This window comes from Schistocerca americana, chromosome 6, assembly GCF_021461395.2.
Source record: "Schistocerca americana isolate TAMUIC-IGC-003095 chromosome 6, iqSchAmer2.1, whole genome shotgun sequence".
NCBI classification, from domain to species: domain Eukaryota; kingdom Metazoa; phylum Arthropoda; class Insecta; order Orthoptera; family Acrididae; genus Schistocerca; species Schistocerca americana.
Genome location: NC_060124.1, coordinates 165,173,249 through 165,196,607, shown reverse-complemented (window position 1 = coordinate 165,196,607; position 23,359 = coordinate 165,173,249). Strand labels below are relative to the sequence as shown.

The 23,359-nt window shown below is 45.3% G+C and overlaps 1 protein-coding gene across 1 annotated transcript in view; it reads right to left on the bottom strand.

The window, feature by feature from the left end:
- Window positions 1-8,415: 8,415 nt before the first annotated feature.
- The window catches only part of LOC124619572 (KIF-binding protein), a 109,251-nt gene continuing 94,307 nt past the window's right edge, over window positions 8,416-23,359 (bottom strand). The window contains exon 6 of the mRNA XM_047146062.1: window positions 8,416-8,745. Coding sequence (XP_047002018.1) covers window positions 8,617-8,745 — 129 coding nt within the window. The 3' untranslated portion in view covers window positions 8,416-8,616. The remainder of the gene's footprint in view (window positions 8,746-23,359) is intronic.

Sequence of the window (23,359 nt, the reverse complement as noted above, 5' to 3'; positions counted from 1 at the left end):
TGCAATTTAGTGGAATCCTAAACAACAATTGCTAGAAATAAATAAAAAGCAAGGAGACAACTACCACCTCTTTGCAGGGGGGAGGGAGGAGGGGGGCAGACACCTATGGTCGTATGGACAGTGTGTACTTACATGTTCCTACATTCCTCCAGAACCCGAACTGATCTTCCCACAGGTCAGCTCCTACCAGTCTTTCCATTTTTCTGTAAATAATTCATCTTTTTTTTGCAACCATCACTTACTAAACAGATATTTTTAATACAACTATCAGCACATGCCTTCTTCGTAATTAGAACTATTGGGTTGTTCTTGAATTCTGATGATATTTGGCCTGTCTCATATATCTCATATACCAAGTGGAATAGTTTTTCCATGGTGAGTTCTTCTAAGGATATTAATATACCTGTAGGAATTATTTACTGCACGATATTTTTTCCAACTTCTTGTTGTGTACAATTTTGTATACAACAGTAAGGTTAGGTGGGTTACAGAGTGGCATGGCAACTGTCATCGTAGGAAAGCTGGACAGCAGCTGAAATGATTAGTGAACAGATGTACTTAACTTTTATTCCTCCAAGTGTATGAAGACTCATTACAAATAATACAGCAAGAAACAGAGGTCAGCTGATGCAATAGCAACAAGGATGAGGCTCTGTTAACTAAAGCATGAACGACAGTGTCAGAGCCGTGACTAGGGGTCATCCGTGTAGTCTCAAGTAGTGGAGAAGCTTAAAGTGCAAGTGGGCAATGTGGCGCTCATGGTACAGAGCCGCTGGAGAAATGGCTCAGCGGGCATGCACTATTGGGTCTGCCAGATTCTGCACAGCTGCTATCAGCTTTGGACAGAAACTTGAAATTCTGTTGCCAGCTTTGTGGCGACCGTGGGGTGGTATAAATACACAATACCTCCCTTAGGTCTTTTGGTGCTCTGTTAAATTCTTCTCACAGTATCCATCTCCATTCTCCTTTTTATCTACTTCCTCTTCACTTTACATAATACTGTCTTCAATTTTATTTCCTTTATATGATGTGTCTATATAACCCTTTCACCTTCCAGCCTTCCCTTCATTTGCTTAGGCCAGTATTACACTATCAAATTTCTTTGTCAAAGTTGATATGTCAAATATTTATATCAAATAAATTTGATGGTGTAATAGGGAACTTTGTCAAATGCCACCTGTCGTCAAATAAATATGATCAAATCTAGGGCCTTGCCATAGATTTGATCATAAAAGTCATTTGTCTTCTGTTCACTGCAATGTGAAATGTGTTCCTTCGACTGCTTTTATTTATTTATTTTTTTATTTTTAATAAACTTGCCTCAGCAAGGTTGGGGGTGAGCAAGGGGCACAGTGTATTCTATTAATTGTGTAAGTGGAATATGCTGCAAACGACTTCATGTCCACAATCACAGCTCCAGCCATCCTCGGGCGCTGATAACCTCGCTGTTGTGCGCCCTAAAACACTAATAATCATCATCATCCAGCCATCCACCTCTCCATCTGGAAACATCCAGGCAGTTTTTCAGCAAGCCGGAATAGAGAATAAAAAATAAAAAATTCTTTCTTAGCTTTCCTTTCTACTTTGTTTATCCTTGAACTCTAGATGCCACAAGTTAAAAAGCGCTTCATCTGTTTCACACTTTTTATTAATTTTGTAGTTGTTGGAACACTAATTCCATTATTCAAAAATAGAAATAGTTCTTACTATAAAGATGAGGTGACTTACCGAACGAAAGCGCTGGCAGGTCAATAGACACACAAACAAACACAAACATACACACAAAATTCAAGCTTTCGCAACAAACTGTTGCCTCATCAGGAAAGAGGGAAGGAGAGGGGAAGATGAAAGGAAGTGGGTTTTAAGGGAGAGGGTAAGGAGTCATTCCAATCCCGGGAGCGGAAAGACTTACCTTAGGGGGAAAAAAGGACAGGTATACACTCGCACACACGCACATATCCATCCACACATACAGACCCCAAGGTAAGTCTTTCCGCTCCCGGGATTGGAATGACTCCTTACCCTCTCCCTTAAAACCCACTTCCTTTCGTCTTCCCCTCTCCTTCCCTCTTTCCTGATGAGGCAACAGTTTGTTACGAAAGCTTGAATTTTGTGTGTATGTTTGTGTTTGTTTGTGTGTCTACCGACCTGCCAGCATTTTCGTTCGGTAAGTCACCTCATCTTTGGTTTTATATATAATTTTTCCCACATGGAATGTTTCCTTCTATATATATATATATATAATGGAAGGAAACATTCCACGTGGGAAATTATATATAAAAACAAAGATGAGGTGACTTACCGAACAAAAGCGCTGGCAGGTCGATAGACACACAAACAAACACAAACATACACACAAAATTCAAGCTTTCGCAACAAACTGTTGCCTCATCAGGAAAGAGGGAAGGAGAGGGGAAGACGAAAGGAAGTGGGTTTTAAGGGAGAGGGTAAGGAGTCATTCCAATCCCGGGAGCGGAAAGACTTACCTTAGGGGGAAAAAAGGACAGGTATACACTCGCACATATCCATCCACACATACAGACACAAGCAGACATATTTAAAGACAAAGAGTTTGGGCAGAGATGTCAGTCGAGGCAGAAGTGTAGAGGCAAAGAAGTTGTTGAAAGACAGGTGAGGTATGAGTGGCGGCAACTTGAAATTAGCGGAGATTGAGGCCTGGCGGATGACGAGAAGAGAGGATATACTGAAGGGCAAGTTCCCATCTCCGGAGTTCGGATAGGTTGGTGTTGGTGGGAAGTATCCAGATAACCCGGACGGTGTAACACTGTGCCAAGATGTGCTGGCTGTGCACCAAGGCATGTTTAGCCACAGGGTGATCCTCATTACCAACAAACACTGTCTGCCTGTGTCCATTCATGCGAATGGACAGTTTGTTGCTGGTCACTCCCACATAGAATGCATCACAGTGTAGGCAGGTCAGTTGGTAAATCATGTGGGTGCTTTCACACGTGGCTCTGCCTCTGATCGTGTACACCTTCCGGGTTACAGGACTGGAGTAGGTGGTGGTTGGAGGGTGCATGGGACAGGTTTTGCATCGGGGGCGGTTACAAGGATAGGAGCCAGAGGGTAGGGAAGGTGGTTTGGGGATTTCATAGGGATGAACTAACAGGCTACGAAGGTTAGGTGGACGGCGGAAAGACACTCTTGGCGGAGTGGGGAGGATTTCATGAAGGATGGATCTCATTTCAGGGCAGGATTTGAGGAAGTCGTATATACATATATATATATATATATATATATATATATATATATATATATATATAAAAAAAGAAAGATGATGAAACTTACCAAACAAAAGCGCTGGCAGGTCGATAGACACACAAACAAACACAAACATACACACAAAATTCTAGCTTTCGCAACCAATGGTTGCCTCGTCAGGAAAGAGGGAAGGAGAAGGAAAGACAAAAGACCTGCCAGCGCTTTTGTTTGGTAAGTTTCATCATCTTTCTTTTTAGATATATTTTTCCCACGTGGAATGTTTCCCTCTATTATATTCATATATATATATATATATATATATATATGATGATTTGACTTACCAGATGAAAGTGCTGGCAGGTCGACAGAAACACAAACAAACACACAAAATTCAAGCTTTCGCAACAAACTGTTGCCTCATCAGGAAAGAGGGAAGGAGAGGGAAAGACGAAAGGATGTGGGTTTTAATGGAGAGGGTAAGGAGTCATTCCAATCCCGGGAGCGGAAAGACTTACCTGAGGGGGAAAAAGGACAGGTATACACTCGCACACACACACATACATCCGCACATATACAGACACAGGCAGACATATGTAAATGCAAAGAGGTTGGGCAGAGATGTCAATCGAGGCGGAAGTACAGAGGCAAAGATGTTGCTGAATGACAGGTGAGGTACGAGGGACGGCAACTTGAAATTAGCGGAGGTTGAGGCCGGGTGGGTAACGGGAAGAGAGAATATTTTGACGTGCAAGTTCCCATCTCTGGAGTTCTGATAGGCTGGTGTCAGTGGGAAGTATCCAGATAACCTGGACAGTGTAACACTGTGCCAAGATGTGCTGGCTGTGCACCAAGGCAAGTTTAGCCACAGGGTGATCCTCATTACCAACTAACACTGTCTGCCTGTGTCCGTTCATGCGAATGGACCGTTTGTTGCTGGTCATTCCCACATAGAAGGCTTCACAGTGTAGGCATGTCAGTTGGAAAATCACGTGGTGCTTTCACATGTGGCTCTGCCTTTGATCGTGTACACCCTCCGGGTTACAGGACTGGAGTAGGTGGTGGTGGGAGGGTGCATGGGACAGGTTTTACACCGGGGGCGGTTACAAGGGTAGGAGGCAGAGGGTAGGGAATGTGGTTTGGGGATTTCATAGGGATGAACCAAGAGGTTATGAAGGTTAAGTGGATGGCGGAAAGAGACTCTTAGTGGAGTGGGGAGGATTTCATGAAGGATGGATCTCATTTCAGGGCAGGATTTGAGGAAGTCATATCCCTGCTGGAGAGCCACATTCAGAGTCTGATCCAGTCCCAGAAAGTATCCTGTCACAAGTGGGGCACTTTTGGGGTTGTTCTGTGAGAGGTTCTGGGTTTGAGGGGATGAGGAAGTGGCTCTAGCAATTTGCTTCTGTACCAGGTCGGGAGGGTAGTTGTGGGATGCAAAAGCTGCTTTCAGGTTATTGGTGTAATGGTTCAGGGATTCAGGACTGGAGCAAATTCATTTGCCACGAAGACCTAAGCTGTAGGGAAGGGACCGTTTGATATGGAATGGGTGGCAGCTGTCATAATGGAGGTACTGTTGCTTGTTAGTGGGTTTGATGTGGACGGATGTGTGAAGCTGGCCATTGGACAGATGGAGGTCAACGTCGAGGAAAGTGGCATGGGATTTGGAGTAGGACCAAGTGAATCTGATGGAACCAAAGGAGTTGAGGTTGGAGAGGAAATTCTGGAGTTCTTCACTGTGAATCCAGATCATGAAGATGTCATCAATAAATCTGTACCAAACTTTGGGTTGGCAGGCTTGGGTAACCAAGAAGGCTTCCTCTAAGTGACCCATAAATAGGTTGGCGTACGAGGGGGCCATCCTGGTACCCATGGCTGTTCCCTTTAATTGTTGGTATGTCTGGCCTTCGAAAGTGAAGAAGTTGTGGGTTAGGATGAAGCTGGCTAAGGTAATGAGGAAAGAGGTTTTAGGTAGGGTAGCAGGTGATCGGCATGAAAGGAAGTGCTCCATCGTAGCGAGGCCCTGGACGTGCGAGATATTTGTGTATAAGGAAGTGGCATCAATGGTTACAAGGATGGTTTCTGGGTGTAACAGATTGAGTAAGGATTCCAGGCATTCGAGAAAGTGGTTTGTGTCTTTGATGAAGGATGGGAGACTGCATATAATGGGATGAAGGTGTTGATCTACATAGGCAGAGATACGATCTGTGGGGGCTTGGTAACCAGCTACAATGGGGCGGCCGGGATGTTTGGGTTTGTGAATTTTAGGAAGTAGGTAAAAGGTAGGGGTGCGGGATGCCGGTGGGGTCAGGAGGTTGATGGAGTCAGGTGAAAGGTTTTGTAGGGGGCCTAAGGTTCTGAGGATTCCTTGAAGCCTCGCCTGGACATCAGGAATGGGATTACCTTGGCAAACTTTGCATGTAGTGTTGTCTGAAAGCTGACACAGTCCCTCAATCACATGCTCCCGATGATAAAGTACCACGATCATGGAACCCTTATCACCTGGAACAATGACAATGGATCGGTCAGCCTTCAGATCACGGATAGCCAGGGCTTCAGCTGTGGTGATGTTGGGAGTAGGATTAAGGTTTTTCAAGAAAGACTGAGAGGCAAGGCTGGAAGCAAGAAATTCCTGAAAGGTTTGGAGAGGGAGATTTTGAGGAAGAGGAGGTGGGTCCCGCTGCGACGGAGGACAGAACTGTTCCAGGCAGGGTTCAATTTGTATAGTGTCTTTGGAAGCTGGATCATTAGGAGTAGGATTAGGATTATTTTTCTTCATGGCAAAGTGATATGTCCAGCAGAGACTACGAGTGCAGGACAGTAAATCTTTGACGAGGGCTGTTTGGTTGAATCTGGGAGTAGGGCTGAAGGTGAGCCTTTGGATAGGACAGAGGTTTCGGATTGGGAGAGAGGTTTGGACGAAAGGTTAACTACTGAATTAGGATGTTGTGGTTCCAGATTGTGTTGATTAGAATTTTGAGATTTTGGGGGTAGTGGAGCTGGAAGTGGGAGATTGAGTAGATGGGAGAGACTGGGTCTGTGTGCAATGAGAGGAGGTTGAGGTTTTGTTGGAAAGGTTGTGGAGGGTGAGTGAGTTGCCTTTCCGGAGGTGGGAAACCACGAGATTGGATAGTTTTTTTAGGTGGAGGGTGGCATGCTGTTCTAATTTGTGGTTGGCCTGTAGTAGGATGCTCTGAACAGCCGGTGTGGATGTAGGAGAGGAAAGATTGAGGACTTTGATTAGGGATTGGAGTTGACGGGTTTGTTCACTGGCTGAGTTGATGTGTAGGTGAAGGATTAGGCAGGTGAGGGCTATGGATTGTTCAGTTTGAAACTGGTATAGGGACTGATGGAAAGAAGGGTTACACCAGAGATGGGAACTTTAAGTGTGAGGCCTTTGGGGGTAATGCCAAATGTCAGACAAGCCTGAGTAAATAAAATATGGGAGCGTAATCTGGCTAGGGCGAAAGCACGTTTGCAGGGGGAATGTAAATAAAACTTGATTGGGTCGTTGTCGGGATGTTGTGAGGGTGACATGGTATTTAGAAAGTGGAAAGTGTAACATGAGGCTAAAATGAAAATAAAAATATATGGGAAGAAATAAAGGTGAACTAGAAAGCAACTGGAGTTCTGGTGTGAAAAAAGTTGAAAAAGTGTTACTTAAAGCAGAGCTATGTTGATCCTGTGGTGAACTTAGGTTGGTAAACAATGATGTGCACAAAGGTTAGGTAGTTGTATTAACCTCCAAAACACACTAAAGGGTGGAGAATTTTGAAAAAACTGCGTGTAAATGTATTAAAAGGACTGGTTATGTGGTGGCAGATTATGAAAATGAGGCTAACAATTGTCTGACGAAGAAATAATAACGTTAAAACCTGTGGGAAGCTGCTAAAAATGATTGGTGTTGTGGGAAAAACGGGAATGGAAATAAAGCGAAAGTTGTTAGAACTTGCCGAAATGGTTGTTTAATAGGTGAAAGGAACTGAAGCTGTGAAACAGTATTCATGAGGTTACACGAGAAATGTTTGTAAACTGGGAACGCTGGATTTTATAGCAGCGGTAGTGTTGAAGGCGGTAAAAATTTTTTTTGTTATGGTTTGGAAGTAAGTTACGTATTATTGAGTATATATAGACAGGATAAAGTTGTATGGTAGATTATGGTAAAAAGGAAAGGTGAATACAAAGTGAAACTACTTGCACAAACAAAAAGAGAAAGTAAGATGACAGAAAAGATTTCGGTCACAGTTTGCCTGTCTTCTGCACGTAAAGTATTTCTGAAAAGAGTATTCTCTTTTGTAATATGAGAAGCCACTTTGCTGAGCAAATACTGAAATACACTCTCACCCATTCGTAAGTAATTTACGTCCTCCATTAGCAGCTCTCTTGAGACATTTTGCTGAATGCTTTTACTATCTCGACGTAATACCAATGGCTTCATTCAGGTATGTTTCCTTTTTTTCTGCCACTTTTCTTCCAAATACACACACAGTGCAATTGTGGTACTCACAAATGCAGTGCATAATAAGAGGTTGTTGTCTGTCATCTTGAAATTTGATGAAAAATATGATGACAGCGTAATACCCCTTTTTAGCGCGATGTTAAATATCTTTGTCAAACAAATTTGATGAATATTTGATCATATCTTTCAAATCTTTGTCAAAGAAATATGATAGTTCAATACCAGCCTTACTGAGCTTTTGATATTCAGATAGCTGTTTCTCATTTTTCTGAAAGGTTTCCCTAATTTTCTTATACACAGCATCTGTCTTTCACACAGTCATTCACGCATCTATAGCTTTGCCTTTTTGCTCTAGCCATTTCTGTTTCACTATTTTACACTTTCTGTCAATCTTACTTTTTAGATTCAAAATGAATTTGCTGAATGTGAATATCTTGGCGTCAGTTGTAACAATATTACAAAAAGGACGGTTGCTACTCGCCATACAGCAGAGATGCCATGTCACAGATAGGCACAACAAAAAGACTGTTGGAAAGAGGCACAACAAAAAGACTGTTGGAAAGTGAGCTTTCAGCTAGCAAGGCCTTATCTGAAAATCTACACACACACACACACACACACACACACACACACACACACACAATCACACACACAATCACACCTCATATACACGACTGCCATATCCAACAACTCTGACCGGAATGCCAGGAATACACATCAAAATATTTAAAAGTGAATTTCCAAAGCATACAAAATCAATTTATTCTCAGCAGACAACTATATAAATAAAGGATTATGAGAAACTGCTGATATATGATAAAATTACAATCACAGTGCATAGTAAGAAGCTTACAGATTGTCACATTAACTCTAAATATTATTTTATTTGCATTAGCTTCAGCATATCTCACTGTCATTTTGTTGCAAATGAAAAGCACTCATTTAACGTCCTGAGTGAGTTTTTCAAGTTTCAGAGGGAGCAGCTGCACCATCTCTTGGCAAACTCCAAGTTCTACGGACATCTTCTGGCGTCCAGACTCGTGCTTCTCGCAGTAATCCACAATGAACTAAAAGAAAAGTTAGTTGCATAGGGAAACTTATGTTAACATGATTGAAGTAATATTCAAGCAAGAAAGATTTCTCATAATATTCAACAAGTCTGTGGTAGTGATTAAGATTTGAAAGTAAGTTTTTAAATAGCATGGGTTATCAGTGAGAAAATCTAAGCTGAATATGTAAAGATTATTTATTCACTGTAACTTTACTTATCCAAGTGCCCAAAACTTCACTTTAACATATATACTCACTCTCAAAATATTCCTTCTCTTATGACCAAAGTTTTATATGTCTGATAATATCTAATACATTGACACTGCCATGACTTTTTTATGGGTGGCTCACTCTTATGTTGTAATAATGCATCAGTCTTGTACTACAGACTTAAGCTGAAATTTGAAAGACAAATTGTAGTCTCATGCAGCGCACTACTTTAATTTTTTTACTAAACCGAAAAACTGAATCCATTCTTCCTGTGTATAAAGTATGGACTGTAAACACAGTAAGCATGCCAACAACACTAATTGGTCCACAGACTACTAACCCCTCAGCACATAACAAATCCACAGATGATCATTTTTAACACAAGGCAATAAAAAAAAGGCCTCTCATTTTGTGTTAAAATATTACCACATGTACATCACATAATGTGTCATGTAGCACGATGTGTGTGATACAGTACAAGAACTGCAGGGCAAAGATGTAAGAAACATTACTGTTATATCTGATTGAACCAACCAACAAAAATCAGCTAGTGTCAGGCAGTACCTTATCTGTAAGTGTGAAATGAAATACGGAAATAAAAGCAATGTGGTGCAGGCACCAAACTTCTGGGAGAGTGTGATAAAAGAGGATTAGAGCTACTGCTATAAACTTAAGTGTTGAACCTGGCACTCAATATGTCTACTCAATTTGGCTAGGTCTCATAAGAGATCATAATTTTAAACAGGGAACGTGATAGAATACAATTACCAGTGTCAGAAAACAGTCACTGATAAAAAGGCAACTTATGGTTTGTATGTTTCACAATTTGGCTGGAGTCCAAATAGTAAGAAACTGATATCAGTCCTCAGCACACCTGAAAAATACAGCTGAGGAAACCAGTCAAAATTCTGTATAAGATAGCATCATTAATACTACTAAAAATTCAAGGATCAGATAATTATGAGAAAGAGTCAGTTCTTACAATACTTTTATGGTCATTAACCAAATAATGAGATAATTTAAAAAAAATAGTGTGATTCAAATTGAAGTTTTCTGTGTCACATTAGGAAAGCTGCCTAAATTTTAAATGATACAATAACTGAACAAACAAAATTATTTTAAGTCCTAATGCCCTGTTATACTTTACTATCTGTCTACACTTTTAGCACTGTATAAATAAGTGAATGAATAAAAAATCTATTTAATTTTTCATTCCTGAATTACTGCTTTCCATAAAAATCCTCTTAACCCCCCATTACTCGCACAAAAATTCGCGACGTCGTCACTCGCGCGGATGACTGGTGTCATCCACAAAGCAAGTGGTCTATTTGTACACTTTGAATGGTCTTTATGACTTTTTATTAAATCTAAATATAATACATTTAATATTTGTACACAGTATAATATATTCTAATGTTTGAAACTGTTTGACAATTCGAAGAACAATATCTTCAGCTGAATTACTGGCATTACATGGTCCCTCTTGTTGCTTACCAACGTACTGTTCTAAATTCAAAGTGTAAGCTGTTTTACATCAACCAAACCAAACACTTTTAACCCATACTTTGCTGGTTTGCTAGGTTGGTTGGTTGGTTGGTTTGGGGGATTAAAGGGACCAGACTGCCATGGTCATCGGTCCCTTTTTCCAAAGACAAAGAACACCCACAGAGAATAAAAACGAGGAACAGAAGAGATCACAGACGATACAGAACAGGAGAGACTGAGACAAAGACAAGACAAAACGAACGAAAACCACATAGAGATGGACGGTGGTTGGCCGACCATAGAAATAAAAAAGGAATAGCCAACCACTTAGAAACACATTAAAAAATCAGTGTAAAATCATAGGCCAAAGGCCAGAGTCGACACAAAACAATAAAATAAAACAGAAACACTCAGATTAAATGATAAAATCCCCCTGCCCGAATAAAACATAAAACTAAGTCAGCCATAGTGGAGTCGTCTGTTAAAAGGGCAGGGAGAGTATCAGGCAGCGCAAATGTCTGCCTGACCACAGCTAAAAGGGGGCAGGCCAACAGAATGTGGGCCACTGTCAAAGCCGCCCCGCAGCGACATACAGGAGGGTCCTCCCGGCGCAGTAAATAACTGTGTGTCAGCCGGGAGTGGCCAATGCGGAGTCGGCAAAGAACTACTGAGTCCCTGCGAGTGGCTCGCAGGGATGACCGCCACACAGCCGTCGTCTCCTTGACAGCACGGAGTTTATTGGACATTGTCAGTTCGCGCCATTCATTGTCCCATAGCGCCAAGATTTTGCGGCGGAAGACTGCCCGCAAATCAGTCTCTGGGAGGCCAAGGTCCAGAGATGGCTTGCTGGTGGCCTCTTTCGCCAGGCGGTCAACATGTTCGTTACCCGGGATACCGACATGACCGGGGGTCAACACAAAGACCACAGAGCGGCCGCAACAGGCAAGAGTATGCAGAGACTCGTGGATAGCCATCACCTGACGAGAACGAGGGAAACACTGGTCGAGAGCTCGTAAACCGCTCAGGGAATCGCTACAGATAACGAAGGACTCACCTGAGCAGGAGCGGATATACTCTAGGGCACGAAAGATGGCGACCAATTCAGCAGTGTAAACGCTGCAGCCATCCTGCAAGGAACGTTGTTCGGAACGGTCCCCTAGAGTGAGCGCATACCCGACACGACCAGCAACCATCGAACCGTCAGTGTAGACAATACCAGAGCCCTGATACGTGGCCAGGATGGAATAACAGCGGCGGCGGAAGGCCTCTGAAGGGACTGAGTCCTTCGGGCCCTGTGCCAGGTCCAGCCGAAGGCAAGGGCGACGAACACACCATGGGGGTGTATGCAAAGTAGCCCGGAAAGTAGGTGGGACAGTGAAAACCTGAAGCCCAGAGAGAAGCTCTTTGACGCGGACCGCTATTGTACAACCAGACCGGGGCCGACGATCTGGCAGATGGACGACCGATCGCGGGAACAGGAGACGATAATTTGGATGCCCGGGCGAGCTTAGAACATGGGCAGCATAAGCGGCCAGCAAGCGTTGGCGTCGGAACCGCAGTGGAGGTACACCTGCCTCCACTAGTACGCTGTCCACGGGGCTGGTGCGGAAAGCACCAGTGGCAAGGCGTATCCCGCTGTGGAGAATTGGGTCCAGCACCTGTAACGCAGATGGGGATGCTGACCCATAAGCCAGGCTCCCATAATCCAGACGGGACTGGATTAACGCCTGGTAGAGCCGCAACAGGGTAAAGCGGTCGGCGCCCCAGCGGGTGTGGCTCAAGCATTTCAGAGCGTTGAGATGGCGCCAACACGTCTGTTTAAGCTGCCGGATATGAGGCAGCCAAGTCAACCGGGCATCGAAAACCACCCCCAAAAACCTGTGGGTCTCCACTACAGCAAGGAGTTCGTCAGCAAGATAAAGCCGCGGCTCAGGATGGACTGTTCGGCGCCGGCAGAAATGCATAACGCGGGTCTTGGCTGCCGAAAACTGAAACCCATGGGCTACAGCCCAAGACTGCGCCTTACGGATAGCGCCCTGTAGCTGACGTTCAACAGCTGCAATGCCAGTAGAGCTGTAATAAAGGCAGAAGTCGTCCGCATACAGGGAAGCGGAGACAGAGTTTCCCACGGCTGCAGCAAGACCGTTAATGGCTATTAAAAACAGACAGACACTTAAAACGGAACCCTGTGGCACCCCGTTCTCCTGGACGTGGGAGGAACTATACGAGGCCGCGACTTGCATGCGGAAGGTACGACACGACAGAAAATTGCGGATAAAAATCGGCAGAGGACCCCGAAGACCCCATCCATGAAGCGTAGAAAGAATGTGATGACGCCACGTCGTATCGTACGCCTTCCGCATGTCGAAAAAGACAGCGACCAGGTGCTGACGGCGGGCAAAAGCAGTACGGATGGCCGACTCCAGACTCACCAGATTGTCGGTGGCGGAGCGGCCTTTACGGAACCCACCCTGAGACGGAGCCAGAAGGCCCCGAGACTCCAGTACCCAATGCAAGCGCCGGCTCACCATCCGTTCAAGCAACTTACAAAGAACGTTGGTGAGGCTAATGGGACGGTAGCTGTCCACCTCCAGAGGGTTCTTTCCAGGTTTCAAAACGGGGATGACAATGCCTTCCCGCCATTGCGACGGAAACTCCCCCTCGACCCAAAGACGGTTGTAAAGATCGAGAAGGCGCCGCTGGCAGTCCACTGAAAGGTGTTTCAGCATCTGACAGTGGATGCCATCAGGCCCAGGAGTGGTATCAGGGCAAGCAGCTAGGGCACTGCGAAATTCCCACTCACTAAATGGAGCATTGTAAGATTCTGGGTGGTTGGTGCGAAACGAAAGGCTCCGACGTTCCATCCGCTCTTTAATGGAGCGGAAGGCCTGGGGGTAATTCGCAGAAGCAGAACTCCTAGCAAAATGCTCTGCTAAGCGATTTGCAATGACGTCGGAGTCAGTACAAACTGCTCCATTCAGTGAGAGCGCAGGGACGCTGACAGGTGGCCGATAGCCGTAGACGCGTCGAATCTTGGCCCAGACCTGCGATGGAGTGACATGGAGGCCAATTGTGGACACATACCGCTCCCAGCACTCCTTCTTGCCTTGGCGGATAAGGAGGCGGGCCCGCGCACGCAGCCGTTTGAAGGCGATAAGGTGGTCGACGGAGGGATGTCGCTTGTGACGCTGGAGCGCTCGCCGGCGATCTTTAATCGCTTCAGCGATCTCAGGCGACCACCAAGGCACAGCCTTCCGCCGAGGGGACCCACAGGAATGGGGAATGGCAGATTCGGCGGCACTAACGATGCCGGTGGTGACCGAGTGAACCACCGCATCAATGTCATCGGTAGAGAGAGGCTCAAAAGCGGCAGTGGAGGAGAACAAGTCCCAGTCAGCCTTATTCAGAGCCCATCTGCTAGGGCGCCCAGAAGAGTGGCGCTGTGGTAGTGACAAAAAGATCGGAAAGTGGTCACTACCACACAGGTCGTCATGCACACTCCATTGGACAGACGGTAAGAGGCTATGGCTACAGATTGAAAGGTCAATGGCGGAGTAGGTGCCATGCGCCACACTGAAGTGTGTGAAGGCACCATCATTTAACAGCGAGAGATCGAGCTGAGACAATAAATGCTCAACGATGGCGCCTCGACCTGTTGCCACTGACCCACCCCACAGAGGGTTATGGGCGTTGAAGTCGCCCAATAGCAAGAAAGGTGGCGGCAATTGGGCGACCAGTGCAGCCAGGACATGCTGCGAGACAGCACCATCCGGTGGAATGTAAAGACTGCAGACGGTAACAGCCTGTGGCGTCCACACGCGTACAGCGACAGCCTCTAAAGGCGTCTGGAGAGGGACAGACTCGCTGTGCAGAGTGTGAAAGACATATATGCAGACGCCACCAGACACCCTTTCATAAGCCGCTCGGTTCTTATAATAACCCCGATAGCCACGGAGGGCAGGGGTTCGCAACGCTGGAAACCAAGTTTCCTGGAGAGCAATGCAGAAGAAAGGGTGAAGGCTGATAAGTTGACGGAGCTCAGCTAGATGGTGGAAGAAACCGCTGCAGTTCCACTGGAGGATGGTGTTGTCCATGGCTGGGAAAGGCGTGACGGGTCGGGGAAGGCAGATTACGCCGCTGGGTCACCTGCTGCCTCCAAGTGAGCACCTGTGCCAGTGCTTTCCATGGCGTCGGAGGGACTGGCGAGATCGAGGTCCTCAGCAGACGCCAGGATCTCCACCTCGTCCTCAGACGCAGTGTTTGAAGGCTGCGGTGGGACAGGTGCCACCGCAATGTCAGGATGCTTGGGAGCCTTTTTCTTCAACTGCTTCGCACGCTGTGCCTTGGGAGGGTCTGGCTGGGAGGGCCCCACTGGGTCAGTCTCAGGGACGGACGACGACCGTGAAGCCCTATGACCAGCGACCGGTTGTTGTTTCATAACTTGGCGGGTGTCCGCTTTGACACAGGGCAAAGCCTGGGAAGGAAGGGCCCCAAGGGACCCCTTCCTGGCTAGAGTAGCCGAAGAAGCCCTACGTTTCTCCGGCTGGGAAGGGGGGACGAATGTCCCCGATGGTTGGGGTGGTGTTGCTCCTGGAGTAGATGGAGCAACAGAGGGCGAAGTGCCCCCCACAACCAAGGGGGCCGGTTCATTGTGACATAGCTGAGAGGCAACAGTACGTGACGACACGGGAGATGGTCGGACCGCTTGTGCAGCTGCGGCATAGGTGGATGTCATGGGCACGGGATGGAGCCGCTCATATTTCCGCCTTGCCTCGGTGTAGGTCAGGCGGTCCAGAGTCTTATATTCCATTATCTTCCTTTCTTTCTGGAAGATCCTACAGTCCGGCGAGCAGGGGGAATGGTGTTCTCCGCAGTTAACACAGATAGGAGGCGGGGCACATGGAGTATCAGGATGCGAAGGACGTCCACAATCCCGACACGTGATGCTGGAAGTACAGCGAGATGACATGTGCCCGAACTTCCAGCATTTAAAACACCGCATCGGAGGAGGGATATATGGTTTCACATCACAACGGTAAACCATCACCTTAACCTTTTCGGGTAAAACATCACCCTCAAAGGCCAAGATGAAGGCACCGGTGGCCACCTGATTATCCCTCGGACCCCGATGGACGCGCCGGACGAAGTGAACACCTCGTCGTTCGAGGTTGGCGCGTAATTCATCGTCGGACTGCAGAAGAAGATCCCTGTGGAATATAATACCCTGGACCATGTTGAGACTCTTATGCGGCATGATGGTAACTGAAACATCCCCCAACTTGTCACAATTGAGCAACCTCCGTGACTGGGCAGAGGATGCCGTTTTGATGAGCACAGAACCAGAGCGCATCTTGGACAAGCCCTCCACCTCCCCGAACTTGTCCTCTAAATGCTCCACAAAAAACTGGGGCTTGGTCGACACGAACGATTCTCCATCAACCCGCGTACAAACAAGGTACCGGGGTGAATATTCGCCACTGCCTTCTTTAGCAAGACGTTCCTCCCATGGAGTAGCTAGGGAGGGAAACGATCTCTGATCCAATTTCTTCCCGTTGAGGTTAGACCTCGATCGCTTAGAGACTGCTGGGGGAGGCCCACCAGCGATAGATGATGTACCACGCTTCATTGCGGGTCATCCGCCCTGATGCTACCTACTCCGACCAAGGGCCCTCCCCATGGGCGCCACCCAGCCACAGCAATAGCCACCTGGCAGGATGGCCATTGCCGGGAGTCCTGATGCCCCAGGGAGATGGGCATCTACTCCTTGGCATACGTGGGGAGTGAACGGCGCAGGCATCAGTAGAGCGATCCCTGTGTTGTCAGGGGGCTACAACCAAGAGGGTACATGGCGGCCCCACCACAACGGACTGGCTACCGTGCTGGATCTTAGGTGCAAAATGGCCAAGGTCGTCGTCGCAGTTAAAAGAAACACTGCAGAGTGCAGCGTGGTAATCGCCCAAGAGATCGAAAACGAGCGGTACACCATTGCAACGACGAGAAAGACGGCTAAAGGTCTAATTGCACGACGGATACAGTGCACCATGTAAGGCGCCCTTCCCCAATTGGCTCGCTCTTCGGAATAATTTAGAAAGATGGAGGTCAAACCCGAGAGGGGACCATCACATAAGGCCGAAACATGTGAGACTCCTTTTAGTCGCCTCTTACGACAGGCAGGAATACCGCGGGCCTATTCTAACCCCCGAACCCGCAGGGGGCGGTTTGCTAGGAATATATTGCTTAAATGGGCAGTTTCCTCTAAATGCCATAAGCTGTTCATCAACAGTAAGATATTCACTAGGTGAAAAATATTTTTGACAATTGTTCGTGAATAGTTCAAGTACTCTATGATAGCAGCCAACTTGTCAATCTCTCTGCGAACACCTCTGTCATGGAAATTATAAAACCGCAGACATCTCAACAGAAACCTGAATCGGTTTTCACTTATGCATAAATAACATGATTCAAGTCAGTTGCCCTTCGAGTTATCCCACAATTTCGATATACTCTTTCAAGAACATCTCAAAGATCCACATAGATATAACAAACCAATGAAAGCTCTGATCTCTATTGCATCTGTTTCTTTAGCGTTCCTTTCCCTAGAGAAGTTACCACGAACTTAATTGATGTATATATTAGTGCACGTTACGATAATGCTTATTATGTTTTCATCCAAGAACCAATTCAGAATATCTATTTCTGTCTTTTTTTATACGAGCTTGATTTTTTGGTCCAGGCAAATGCGTAATAAAATTACAAGATCTGCTTCTCACACTGGTAGGGCATTTATATTTTCTCCGTTTAGGTATTCCATCTTTCCCTAAAAAAATGGATCCTCTTGAGTTACTTCTTCCTGTGATTCATATTCACCATTTTCTGACACTTCTTGTTCTGTTCCTGAATCATGACCACTTTCATGAACAGAATCCTCAGTCTCTGAGTCAGCGCTATAACTGTGAGCATCTTCATCACTCAGTTCATCGAACATTTCCACCATACATTAGGATCTCTACTAAACTCTGTCCAAGGTGTTTTGCCTTTGACATTTCTTCCACAATTTAAAAATAAAGAGAATACTAGGTAACATGGAAGCTAACTGCAATCAGTTTCAATATGTCTAAATTTACACACATGAAAGATCGTTTGAATCTAGGAAAGCAATAAAGTTATACAGACTTACTTTGTTTCAGATTGTGGCAGCAGAGCTCGTGTGGATGACAAGTGTCCTCCAGACTATAATAATGTTTCATAAACAATGTATCTTTCATAACTGAAAGACAACAATGATTGGAGCTAACAGCCGGAGAGATAACAGAAAGGTACTGTCAGACAAAACTGAGCGGGAAAGTCATGTGGATAACGAGTGTCATCTGCGCGAGCAATGGAGGGTTAAAAGAGAGAGAGTATCACTTGAAGTTGGTACTGTAGAGACTAGTGCAAAATGAACAGTTACACGATTTTGGCTGAGTGTAGGAAGTGCAAAGTTTACTATTAGTTATTGTTCAGTACTGTATTGAGTAGAATGTTGTGTTGCACAGTTTGCGAATTTCGAGATGGCAGAGTTAGAGGAGCAATGCGTCTGCGTTAAATTTTGCATGAAACTCCAGAAAACGTTTGGAGACACACCAAATGATGCAGGAAGGTTAAAGTGATGAGTGCTTATGCTGTACTCAAAGTTATGAATGGTTAGACGGAAGTTAAAGATGACACTCGTTCAGGATGCCCTTCGACATCTACCGATGATACTCACATCAGGTACATCAATGCAACTGTGTACGCCAATCAAAGACTGACTCCAAGAGACTGCATAAGAATGTAACATTTCAGTTGGATCATGTCATGAAATCCTGACACAGCATCTTGGAATGCACTGAGTTGCTGCCAAGTTCGTCCCGCGGCTCCTGAATCAAGACCAGAAAGACCTTCACCTCGCAATCTGTACAAACCTTTTGGATCGTGCAAATAAGAACGAGATGTTCCTTAAGAGAATCATAACTGGTGATGAGATGTGGGTCTATGTTTATGATGTTGAGACCAAGGTTCTATCTTCACAATGGGTTGGGAAAGGTTCTCCAAGACAAAAAAAACCTTGTCAAGTCAGGTCAAATGTCAAAGCCATGCAGACAGTTTCCTTTGACTTTGAAGGATCAGTTCATTACTCATGCCACAGGGACAAACTGTTAATTGGTGGTGCTATTGGGGCGTGTTGCGATGGCTGCGAGAAAATGTGAGAAGGAAATGCCCTGAAATGCGGCGATACAGTTCACGGCTCTTGCATCACAACAATTCACCCATGCATTCATCCTGTTGGTGCAAAACTATTGCACTAAAATGAAATCACTGTGCTGTCTCATCCTCTGTACTCTCAAGACCTGGCCTCTGCAGACTTTTTCTAATTCCAAAATTGACAACCCTATCGACAGGACCAAGATTTGCAACAATACACGAGATAAAAAAAAAAAAAAAAAATTCACAGATGGCGCTTTGTGCGATCCAGCAAGAGGCAGACCAAGACTGCTTCCAGAAGTGAAAAAGGCACTGGGAGCGGTGTATCAATTATGTAGGACAGTATTTCGAATGAGACCATGCACAATAAGTAAAAGATATGCATAGAAAAATTTTGTGGACAAAGTTCAACAATTCTTTGAACAGACCTCGTATATAGAAAACCCAAACACACTGCTACCTCCACACCTCACGCTATCACTAGCCCTCACAAAGAAATTGAGTGCTAAAGACTCTGGTCCATAGAGCTCAAACACTTACAGACAAGGAAAGCAGCACTGACAAATTACAGTACCTACGAATAGCGTTCAAAAGAATCAGTACTCGGACTGACTAACTGGGTGTGAGTCTGGGACAAAAGAAGAAGAGTAAAAAATTACTTATCTGTGGCCCCCAGCAGCAGGCTCTGTTCTTATCAACATATTTAACTGTCACATTGGGTACAAGACTAACAGCTGTCATGCCAATGCGATTGTACAATTTAGGCTTCTGACTGATCCAAATCTCAATTCTGACCAACATACGTCCTTTGTTTTAAGATCAAAACAGAGGAACAGTACTTGGAAGAATTTTTGACCACCTGTTCCACAACTGCAGTAGAGTTACAGTAAGAATCCACACCTTGACAAGTCTTCAAATGGCTGAAGTTAAGCTGGCCAGATCACCCACCAGTAGGAGAAAACATGGCACTGAAAGTCTGTTTTTCACTGAGTTGTCAATTAATTGCAAAAGTTAAGTCCTTACAGGTGGTAGTTCTATACATCCTCTACTCTAAGGTGCTTCCTTTACTGCATGTGGTACATTAGGGCATCACCCGCATGAAGATTTTTACTGACTGCTCTACCTATTGGCCAATAATAGACAAGGAGATTGAGCAATAAGTACACTCAAGTTTGGATTGTGCACCCTGATAAGCTTCTCCCCAATGGTCCTTTTTTTTATCAATGGCCTTAACTATCATATCTTTGGGACTCGGTTCACATTGATTTTGTTGATGTCATTGCGAATATGATGTGAATTGTAGTGGTGTTTCAAAATTCCCATATGTGAAGAAGATGCATTCTATAATGTCACAAACCACAATTACTGCACTGACTCATAGTTTCACTATTGCTCGTCTGCCAAGAGTAGTAGTAACAGAATATGGTTCCCAATTCAAGTACACATCCTTCGCAAAGTTTTGTGAACAATACGGCCTCAAGCATCAACTTACCGATTCCTTACAACTACGATCAAGTGGGGAGGCAGAGCACATGGTCTCTACCTTTAAAGAGAAAATGAAGACATTGATTCAGCTAACATCATCAGAGGACATCCTAGTATTTTTAAGCAATTATAGGTCACCACAGATCATTGGGAAGAGCCCAGCTGAGCTCCTGCATGACTGACTGTCATACTTCTCCACCTATTGTAGTTGGAGCAGCATGAGTGAGGACCATCTCTATGTCACTTCTACAGGGTGAGTCACCTGACATTACCGCTGGATATATTTCGTAAACCACATCAAATACTGATGAATCGATTCCACAGACCGAACGTGAGGAGGGGGGCTAGTGTAATTGGTTAATACAAACCATAAAAAAATGCACAGAAGTGTATTTTTTAACACAAACCTACGTTTTTTAAATGGAACCCTGTTAGTTTTGTTAGTACATCTGAACATATACACAAATACGTAATCAGTGCCGTTTGTTGCATTGTAAAATGTTAATTACATCCGGAGATATTGTAACCTAAAGTTGACGCTTGAGTACCACTCCTCCGCTGTTCGATTGTGTGTATCAGAGAGCACCGAATTACGTAGGGATCCAAAGGGAACGATGATGGACCTTAGCACATTACGTCCACATGCTAACACCTTTTTATTGGTCTTTTTCACTGACGCACATGAGGGGTGAGGTACACGTACACACGTGGTTTCCGTTTTCAAATACGGAGTGGAATAGAGTGTGTCCCGACATGTCAGGCCAATAGATGTTCAATGTGGTGGCCATCATTTGCTGCACACAATTGCAATCTCTGGCGTAATGAATGTCGTACACGCCGCAGTACATCTGGTGTAATGTCGCCGCAGGCTGCCACAATACGTTGTTTCATATCCTCTGGGGTTGTAGGCACATCACGGTACACATTCTCCTTTAACGTACCCCACAGAAGAAGTCCAGAGGTGTAAGATCAGGAGAACGGGCTGGCCAATTTATGCGTCCTCCACGTCCTATGAAATGCCCGTCGAACATCCTGTCAAGGGTCAGCCTAGTGTTAATTGTGGAATGTGCAGGTGCACCATCATGCTGATACCACATACGTTGACGCGTTTCCAGTGGGACATTTTCGAGAAACGTTGGCAGATCGTTCTGTAGAAACGCGATGTATGTTGCAGCTGTTTGGGCCCCTGCAATGATGTGAGGACCAATGAGGTGGTCGCCAATGATTCCGCACCATACATTTACAGTCCACGGTCACTGTCGCTCTACCTGTCTGAGCCAGCGAGGATTGTCCACGGACCAGTAATGCATGTTCCGTAGATTCACTGCCCTGTGGTTTGTGAAACCCGCTTCATCGGTAAACAGGTAGAACTGCAATGCATTCTCTGTTAATACCCATTGACAGAATTGCACTTGATGATTAAAGTCATCACCATGTAATTGCTGATGCAGCGACACATGAAATGGGTGAAAGCGGTGACGATGTAGTATGCGCGTGACGCTACTTTCACTCTCAGTCCACCGGCTCTCGCAATGTCCCGTGTACTCATGTGTGGGTTCATGGCAACAGCAGCTAACACACCAACTGCACCCGCTTCTCCTGTGACGGGCCTGTTACGGACCCGTTTGCGTGATACGACCATACCTGTTGGATACAGTTGGCGGTAGATGTTTTGCAATGTGTGGCATGTTGGATGCTCGCTGTCCGGGTACCATTCTGCATACACCCTGCAGGCTTCAGCTGCATTTCGTCGACACTCGCCATAGATGAGTATCATCACCGCCTTTTCAGAGATCGAATACACCATGGTCACAGTTCCTACAACACTACACTATCACAGACATCTGGTAACACGGTGTACTACAGTTGGTCTGCGTGCGGAGACGAATGCAGAATAACAATAGCAGCAAGCACTACATGCGGACACTGTGACAGCTAGACCAAACCACAACAGTGCACTACAGCCACACTCGTAAACACGGTCGTCATCGTAAACATGTCCCTGCAGATGCTGCTCACCGACCGTGGCCCGTGTTTGTTACAACACGCAACTGAACGTCGGAGGTTTCAAGCGTCAACTTTAGGTAACAATATCTCCGAGTGTAATTAACATTTTACAATGCAACAAACGGCACTGATTACGTATTTGTTTATATGTTCAGATGTGCTAACAAAACTAATGTGGTTCCATTTAAAAAAACGTAGGTTTCTGTTAAAAAACATACTTCCGTGCATTTTTGTATGGTTTGTATTACACAATTACACTAGCCCCTCTCCTCACGTTCGGTCTGTGGAATTGGTTCGTCAGTATTTGATGTGGTTTACGAAATATATCCCGCAGTAACGTTAGGTGACTCATCCTGTATATGGATATAATAGAGGGAAACAATCCACGTGGGAAAATATATCTAAAAACAAAGATGATGTGACTTACCAATCGAAAGTGCTGGCAGGTTGATAGATACACAAACAAACACAAACATACATACGGGCACTAACATTCAGCCAGCATCTTGGGCAGCTGCCCGCAACAGTCATTGGTGCCCTGGGATGCTGCCTTTACTCATACTATGTGGACACACATAGTCTTCAATGGCAACACTACCAAAACTAGCTACATCATGGACTGAACCTGTTGGCATCTCCTGGTTGTCATAATCTCTGACCCAGACTGCAAACATCTATTCTTCTGTCACTGCTGACTATACCTCGACAGCAACAGCAAAAATTTCACAACTGCCAGTACTCTGGCCATGGACTAGCTCCCCATAGCAGGCCAGTAGCAGCCTTCATTGATTCCACAGCTCCATCAGTCAATCATGGCGACCACAGTGGTGACACTCCACCACTACCAGCAACAACACTGCTGCACTGGGAGACAGATTCGCCAATTTTTCCTTAGCATCCTACCTTGCTTGCAAGGGATGTTGAAATGGAGGAACTCTAACCCACAACATTCAAGGTACTATCCCTTCTTACATGTCAAAACCAGCATAAGTTGGGCCTTTTCCAAGTCAACATACCATCTCAGAGGAGGGAGGGATCAGCAATAGAAATACAGACAAGAAATCAAGATTTGTCACATAGCACCACAGGTGGTGCTTTGCTCAATTGGCTTTCAGGAAGAGTGGCACTCCAGGAAATGAAACACAACCCTGCCCCCACAGTGAAGCACAAGCAGATTCACATGTTTGCTCAGTAGATGTTATTACTGAAGTCACATCACTG